The 8,865-nt window shown below is 36.5% G+C and overlaps 1 protein-coding gene across 6 annotated transcripts in view; it reads left to right on the forward strand.

The window, feature by feature from the left end:
* PTPRK (protein tyrosine phosphatase receptor type K) overlaps positions 1-8,330 on the forward strand; it is a 563,647-nt gene extending 555,317 nt beyond the window's left edge. For all 6 annotated transcript variants that reach the window (XM_004740175.3, XM_004740177.3, XM_013063581.2 and 3 more), the window contains 5 exons: positions 87-218; positions 362-487; positions 3,000-3,163; positions 3,921-4,056; positions 6,837-8,330. In XM_004740175.3, the coding sequence (XP_004740232.1) occupies positions 87-218; positions 362-487; positions 3,000-3,163; positions 3,921-4,056; positions 6,837-6,890 (612 nt within the window). In that variant the 3' untranslated portion in view covers positions 6,891-8,330. The remainder of the gene's footprint in view (positions 1-86; positions 219-361; positions 488-2,999; positions 3,164-3,920; positions 4,057-6,836) is intronic.
* The last annotated feature ends 535 nt before the right edge of the window (positions 8,331-8,865 follow it).

An 8,865-nucleotide genomic window follows, 5' to 3' on the forward strand; every position in this document is an offset into this window, starting at 1 on the left:
TACACAGAAATGTTTTGAACTGGCTTGTATGACTGATCATTCCGTTTAAGTTCTCATGTTTTCCCATTTCCCTTGTTTCTTCACAGAGTTACAGGCAGCCAGCTGCTTTCATCGTCACACAATACCCTCTGCCGAACACTGTGAAAGACTTCTGGAGATTAGTGTATGATTATGGCTGTACCTCCATCGTGATGTTGAATGAAGTCGACTTATCCCAGGTCAATGGCTATGAGTTGCTTTTGTGTACTCATAGACAACTTAAGAAAGTAGTAATAAAAGTTAAAGTCCACCTCATACTACCCTCAATAGAGAAAAATAATGCTTTTATTTTTTTTTTCCCTCCCAAAAATTCATCATCTAGGGCTGCCCTCAGTACTGGCCAGAGGAAGGGATGTTAAGATATGGCCCTATCCAAGTGGAATGTATGTCTTGTTCAATGGATTGTGATGTCATAAACCGGATTTTTAGGATATGCAATCTAACAAGAGTAAGTCATTGATATTTTACCTGAGCTGATCAAGAGCAACTGATCATAACCATGCTGGGGCACAATTCCAATCAGACAACAGGAAGAAGGGAACTAAGGTGTTGCATAATCAGTTCCAAAGCTAGTAATCATCTTATATCTTAGTATTAGAAGAAAAATACATTCTAAAAATAGGAAAGCAGAGATGCTGGAAGCTGGGTGTCCTGGTCAGTTACTAAATTCAGATGCACTGACTCAACTGAGTTCGATGGACTGAGCCTGGTCTCTGTGTCTATGTAGACTTTGGTAAAGGTCAACTACATGTGATATTAGTATTGATAAACAGCCCAGAAAAGGCATATAATTGAAAAATAAAGATATAATAATGATGATGATGAATAAAAAGCTTTACCTCAGGAGGAAGGGATATGTCAAATCAGCCATGATAGACAGGTTCCATGTCACTATTGCATATAAGGGAGAAGCCCACACATGAGAGAAAAGGTAAATCCCAGCCATCTTCGATTCCCCTTCTACCTATAATTTCATCTCCACACACGTTTCAGTATCTGGCTCGGCCCAGATTTGTAGAACCAGCACTGGTACCACTTTTCCCAGGAGCAAAGCAGCAGCTGTGTTTCTCGGAAATTTTTCTTTCCTTGAGTCTTCATATATTTTACACTAAATGACAAATTAAGTCTGGGGTCTCTCCAAAAAAGCAAAAAAAAAAAAAAAAACTAACTAATAAAAACTGTTTATATTGTGTAACCAAATAGCAAGCCGAATTTGAAAAGAAATCGTTTGTAACTTCCATGAGATTACTCTCTTTTTAAAGAGAATTACTCTGTTTTTAGCTCAGCAGCTTTACGTATGTGTATTATTTTAAGTGTGTAATTCAGATTGTCATGTTTCAGTGTTTTCACATCAAAATAGCTATATGTGTTTCTGGTTAATAAGTCTATATGTATAACTATAAGCAGAGGATGTAGTCATCGCCAATTCTGTCGCTCATTTCAGTGGGAAAAAAAGATAACTTCAAATCATGCCATAATATTCATGCATATCTTAGATGTTAATTTAAATGGAATCTCATTATGTCTGCACATCTGTTCCATTATGGTTCTAGTAATATTTTAGCTGAGAAACGATAGCTGCTAAACTAAGAAAGTAAGACTTGTCTTTTTATTGAGCTGTTTGTATGAAGAATATTCTAAGGATGGAAACTGAAATCTGGTTTTTTGTCAGCGTATTTGTTTATTTATCTTCCTCTATATTTGGTGTTCTGGTTCTTAATAGTGCTTGATTTTTTTTTTCTATTTCCAACCTTACTTAATATCTTGTAGTTCATGAGATAATTTAATATGCACCAATGAGAAGTTGGGGTATTGTACTAGTAGGTCCTTGTGACGTGTGAGCCCTTGCCATATGGAAATTCAGATCTGATGCCTTATGATACAGTTTACTCATGTATTGCAGATTCTTTCTTACATTTTCATATGGGGCTTAATGTTTTGCTTCCTTCACTCAAGAGTACTATTCTTTGGACACAGTATTTTGCTAGGTTCTAGCAATACAGAGTTTAGGGGAGAAAGACAGAGATTGCCTTATCCTTAAAGAATTTATATTTTATCAAGGAAGACAAGCACTGAACAACTCATTCTATAATCATTTATTTAAAATATGAGAAATTTTAGACAAAAGACAAAATCCAGAATGTTTGGGTTATCTGAGATAGCTGAGTGACTAGAGAAGAGTTCATTGGGGTAGTGATCTTTCAGGCAAAATTTGAAAACCATAGGAGCTTTTGGGTGGTGGGAGAACCAACTATCTTGGTATTCACAGAACAGAGAGGTTTCCCTGGACACACAAATTTCAGTTCAAAAACCAGAAGAGCCCCAGGCAAACCCAGACAAATTGGTCACTGTATTTGAGATTAAGAGGCACAAACAAGAAGGAGATCTTCGAGGCCAAATGGAGTGTTTGTGCAAAGTTCCCAGGCAAGAAATGACTTGATAAATGGGAAGGAAGTGGAGCCATATCATGTAGGAATTTTTAAGCCACTGCAGCAATTTGGGTTTTATGTAAGATCATTTGGAAGCCATTAAAGCAGGGGAAGATCATATTTGCATTTCAAAATAATCATGATGCTACAGGAAGAAAGATTTGGAAGGAGATCAAAGTTTACTCAAGGAGATCAACTAGGAAGCAATTATCATAACTGGTGGTTGGGCCAATGCAATGATGTCAGCAGTGATAAAGAGTAGAAAGGATTTGAAAGTTATTTAAGAAGTGTGATTGATTATTGGATATGGGGTGCAAGGGAGAAACTTATGTAAAGGTAATTCTCATGTTTCTTGGTTCTGTAACGTAGAATGTTTCTGTACTAGCATGTACCTATGTTGGACTTACCATCTAGACTCAATCTGGTATATAAATGGCATTTATGTCATGGTATGAATTTTTATACACCTTTACTTTTTAGTAAAAATTCTAGTCCCAACTTATTTACAGAAAAATGCTTTTCCGTCTACAGCCACAAGAAGGTTATCTGATGGTACAGCAGTTTCAGTACCTAGGTTGGGCCTCTCACCGAGAAGTGCCAGGCTCCAAACGGTCCTTTTTGAAACTGATACTGCAGGTGGAAAAATGGCAGGAGGAGTGTGAGGAAGGGGAGGGCCGAACCATCATCCACTGCCTGTGAGTATGGCGCCTCAGCTTGGCCGTGCTGGGGCCTTGCTGCTCATTTCCTCACTAGACTTCATGTTTTCCACATTAAAGATCTTACGGATCTCCATCGGTAGCATTGTAAATAATCTTCCTGTCTCGTGATTCTATAATTAACTACCAATTTTCATTTTCATAGTTCTTCAAAATTGATTATTATATAGTTGTCACATGATTAAACTCTTTCCAACACTACTCAGAACCACTTTCCTAATGTACACAGTGTACAAATATACCAAAATTTCAGGGGATCAAAGTTGCAGCATCTGGTGGCTCCAGAATGTTCCTAAGCATAAGCTACAGAGCCGACATCATCCTCATGTGTCCTTGCACTCTGCCCTCTACACATACATGCACACAAATGAAGCAAAATTAATACAAAATGGAAAAAGAAAATAAAGATCATGTTTTTATTTCCTCAATTTATAAGATTGTGTGACCTCTGGTGACCAAAAGCTGCCATTTAAAATGCCCTGGCTGGGACACCTGAGGAGCTCGGTCAGTTAAGCTACTGCTTTCAGCTCAGGTCATGATCCCAGGGTCCTGGCATCGAGTCCCGCATCGGGATCCTTGCTCAGCGGGGAGCCTGCTTCTCTCTCTGCTTCTGCCTGCTACTTTGCCTGCTTGTGCTCGCTCGCTCGCTCTCTTTCTTTCTCTGACTAAATAAGTAAATAAAATATTTTTTAAAATTCTCTAAAAAAAAAAGTGCCCTGGCTTTCTTTGCTTCCAGAAATGGCGGTGGGCGAAGCGGCATGTTCTGTGCTATAGGCATTGTTGTTGAAATGGTGAAGCGGCAAAATGTGGTGGACGTGTTCCATGCAGTCAAGACCCTGAGGAACAGCAAGCCCAACATGGTGGAAGCCCCGGTGAGTCAGAGTCTCAGGCACGAAGAGAGCAGAGACATTAGACAACCCTGACCTATTCACTGGGTTGACTTCATACACCCAAGGGAATAAGATGTGTGAGTCTTTGTGGGGACTTTCCTGCCTAACTGATAAACTGCTGAGTATCTCTCTCTACTCACAGAATCCTAATCACATATCACAAATGTTCGTGATGAAAACTGTTTTCACTTGATTTGGAAAATGTATAGAATTGTGGGTCTTTTCCTGTGATAGACCATAAATATCTGCTGTAATAAAGCTTCACTAAACAGATCTGTAATAAGAATAAATTCTACTCTCTAGTCTTTATTCTTGTCTATTTTTAATTTCTTAAAGCATCTAGGTTAACTTGTAAAGCAGTCATCCAATGGATATATTCCTAAGTTATATCAGCACTTAGGCACCTAATGTCTGTCCTTAACTGGCAAATGAAATTTATTTTAGTCATTTCCTATAATTCTTCACTTCTGGTCAAATCATAAATTTTAAACTGTCATCATTGACAGTTTTCAGTTTTTACAAATTAGAGTGAGTGGTTCAGATGGTGCCACCTGAATTTGCCAGGGCTCATAAAATCAGACCACAGCTCGCAAAATAACAGCTGATAGGAATGGGTATGTGGGAGCTCATCTGGGTGAAGCTGTGTGAACAGTAAGAAAGAAAAGTTAAACTCCTCGAGCACATTTTAATTCTAAAGAGAGATGTTGTGGGTTACACATATGTACATGGTGGGAAGGTCAGGAGCAGCTGTGTAGTTAATGTTCACACAAAAGTAAACCAGAAAAACCAAGGCAAAATTGTTGCTTGCCCTACATTATCAAGATGATCAGATAACTAGAATGAGCAATTCAATAAACCTTTAAAGTATTCTTACCACTTCCTGCTCATGGATTGTTCACACAAAAAGTGCATTGCTTCCTGAGACAAAATCTGAAGAGTTACATTTATACCGTTTCACTTTTACAAGTGGTAACAGGCGTTTTCCCCTTCCACAGACCCCCTCAAATCGTCCCTTCTCCAGCTCATCCCTTAGGTTTTATTGCTGTTGTCTGGACAAGGTGATATTGGTTTTGACTGGAGTTCTGGCAGTGGAGATAGAGAAAGGGGGGTGGATCTGAAGGATTTTTGATGTAGAACTCTCAAGTCTTCCTACAGAATGTAGTGGTTATGTCTTTTGATTCTTTGCTGTCTGAAGGTTTCTTAACGTAAACTCTGCCTCGGTGTCTAAGATCATGTCTTCTTAAATTCTTCAGTGGGCTCACTTCTCCATCAGAATTCAAGTTTTACCTCCAAATTTAACTCTGATATCCTACAATAACATGAGGGGGAGGGGAATCTCTGGTTTAATTCAGCCATTCTAGAACCTTCCAAAAAGTTTCTGTACATTTACATTCATGTCCCATTAATCCTGACTGAACTCCTACCCTCTAATTTGTGTTTAATCAGTGTTAATGATGAGTTTAGTGTACTGTTGAATTGAGCTGACAAGTTTGGTAAGAAAATTTAGAGTGTAAACAAAATTGCTAATGACAGATTAAAGAGACATAACTGTTTTCAAGCACTTTTTGGCTCTTCAGATGTACTTGCCACAGTGGTAGGCTAATTTAAATCACACCTACTTAATAATTAAAGGTAGGATTGATAAAGATCTCTTGGGGAAGTTTTTTATTACCCTGGTTTATTGCTGGAGACACCTGGAAGTTCTCTTTAGAAATAATATGCATTTTAGACTGTTCTTTATTCCAGCCTGAATTTTACCCACTTGGACTGAGTTGAGAAGTTTTTAATGACGTATTATAAGTCATAACTTGTAATACAGTCTGATTTTCTCTAAATTCTTAATAATGGAGAAGTGCATAGATAGAAGAAAGGAAGTTTTAACTGAACTTGTCAACCACGTTGTCTTAAATATATAAAGACAGCAGAAATAAATTTTCAGATACAAATAAGCTCAAAAAATCTTAAGAACCACTAACTATTTTTTTAATTTACTTAAATACTCTGACAAATGAAAAGCTGTATCAAAAATTAAGAACTTGAAATTGTGAATTGCAGCTTAAAATGACTTTTTTTTCCTCCTGCTAAGAAAAATTATCTGAAGTTTAGAGAAGAACATTTGCACATGTTCACTATAGCATTTATTTCTATTAAAGAAAAAGTAAAAACCATATAATAGTCAAATCTGTATGTTAGACTTCTATGTAGTATGAAAAGAAAGGTTAAATAACATAAGAAAAAGATAAATAACAGTGTTAAAGGAAAATAAAATATAAGCTTATATTCTCAAATCTGTGAGAGTAATTATATTTGGTCTAAAATAATTACTATTTCAACCATGCCTTAAAAAGGACTAGAGCAAAACTCGGGCAGTATTTTACCAATAATTGTTTCTAGTAATAGAATTATGGAACTCTTTTTCTGATGGCTTTTATTTTCCTATGCTGGGCAATTTTTCTGTAGTGATCAGGTTTTACTATTATAACTGGATAAAAAAAAATACTGGAGATTTTAAAAAAACTAACAGAAAATATGAGGCAAAGATAATATATCTTTTTACATCGAGTTCCTTTTCCTTAAACGGAAACATTAGACTCAAACATAAAACATGGATGCCCAGAAATTAAGCTTCTTTATATAGGACAACTAATAGGTAATTCTTGAATAATTTTAAGCGGTGGCTGGGTGTTCATTTGGTGGCGATGGTTCGCGTTAGTCTCTTTTCTCTTAACTTTTCTCAACTCCTACGTTTTCGCCTCTTCCAGGAGCAGTACCGTTTCTGCTATGATGTCGCTTTGGAGTACCTGGAATCTTCTTAGTTGGGTGAGACCTCAGAGTGCGTCCACCCAGAAGCCTGTTCATCTGTTGAGCCAGCAGCCATTTTACCTGTTACAGTTGTGCAGAAAGATTTTAATGTGGGGGGTGGGAGGCTTTTACATTCGAGAAGTGAAAGTATTTTTCTTATGAAGTTGTGTATCTTAATAAAAAGGACTCAATTAGTTTCTATTACTGTATGAAAGCATCAACATTTCGTGCCACATGAATTATATTTAATAAGAACAGATTCCAATGAGAGCTTATCAGTGTTTGTACAGTGAATACGCAGCTTTTTCTCGCCTGGTTCTCGCCTGGCAACACCACATGTTGCATGAATTAATACTTTCTATGTGGCATTTTTCTCCCTTTTTTTAGATAAAAGATGTTAAACCTTTAAGCAGAAGTATGAAAAGCTGTGCAAATTCATAGTAAAGTTCATTTTTTATATGTTTCCAGTGTAGCAGATCTCTATATAAATATATAAATATATATAAACTGGCTTATTTTCTTTTGATGTGCAATGATGGCTGGATCATTTAAAGTTCTTTTTAGGAAGAAAAAAAAAAAAACATAAGCCAAAGACTCAAGTGTAAATATGTCTATATGGAGAAAGCACATTATATTTATTGGTTACTTACATTCCTTTTTGATGGCTAAAATACCACCACCACACGATCATTTCTTTTCTGAAGAAAGCTTTTTCTTTCACTAAAATCAATTGTAAACGATTTTTGTAGATTATTTTTTGTATGTTTTAGTGTAAGTAGAGGATAAGCTTTTTATTCATAAATGAGGAAGCAGTGTTCTTTATAGTGATTCTCTTGTGTACATGCTCGTAAATTAAATTAATGTAAAACACCTTGGCAATTGGGTCTTTTAATATAGGACCAAATTCGAACGTTTTGCTGAAAATGTGTAATTTTTCACAATTTCATTAGGTAAATCATGGTTTGGTGATCATACTTGAGAACTGCACACATTCAAAGGCCTTGCTGATGACTTACTCAATGCTAACACACCTTTAAGCGTCTTTTAAATTTTAAAGGAATTGATTCTGTCAGCTTATAAGCAAGCACTGGTCAAGAAAACGAGATGGCACCATTCACGCTTTCAGAGTCAAGTTTCAGCAAACTGTAAACTGTCAAGATGATAGAGTGTTTCTTTGGATGTTTACATGCACAAGCTCTGGGTTCTGGCCATGGGAAGTGTGAACAAATCGATGCCAGATTCCTGTTTGTGCATTGTCACGGGACTGGCAAGGGAATCTTTCTAAATGTGGTCTTGTTCAGATGCTCCCTGTAGCTGTAACTTCGCATCATCAGCTTGCAGTTTGTTATTGACTAAAGCCTTCCAGTCCTCGCCTCCTAGATTGCCAGTACATGACATGGTGCTTATAAAGATTTAACTAAAGGAAGCGTGAAATAAAGTTTTTATAATTACAACAATTGTTTGCCCCTATTTTCTCGCCTTCATTCCCAAATAAATAGCCTCTTCTCCTTGATAGTAGTATACCCCCAAAATTCTATGAAAAGTAAAATGAATCTCCAAGCACTAGTATCTTTTTTTTTTTAATTGAATATAAATGAGTCCAGATGAATGGAGGGGGAAGAGGCCAGAGGATTGACGTAAGTTTTTTGATTGCTATATATGTACATCGCTATCTTTTTATGTAATATACATTTTCATCCTTCTTCTAGCAAACGAAAAATAAGTAGCATTCCTGTTTTATGGATGTTGCAATTGAAGCTAATGAGAAAGTAAATGATTTGTCAACAGATTCATATCTGAGTCTGATTTAGCAGTTCATTCTCTTCCACTAAACACACCGCTTCCCCAGTGGCATGACAAAGAAAATTTGGCACTTCATTCTTATTGTTCCTCATTAATTGATTTTCTCATAAAGTCTCATTATGGGTATCTTCAAACTTCTATTTGCTGTGTACATTATTAGAACATTTGTGACTTTCATTAGTAAGA

This window comes from Mustela putorius, unplaced genomic scaffold (assembly GCF_011764305.1).
Source record: "Mustela putorius furo isolate JIRA1106 unplaced genomic scaffold, ASM1176430v1.1 tig00003863_pilon_pilon_pilon, whole genome shotgun sequence".
In the NCBI taxonomy this organism is placed as follows: domain Eukaryota; kingdom Metazoa; phylum Chordata; class Mammalia; order Carnivora; family Mustelidae; genus Mustela; species Mustela putorius.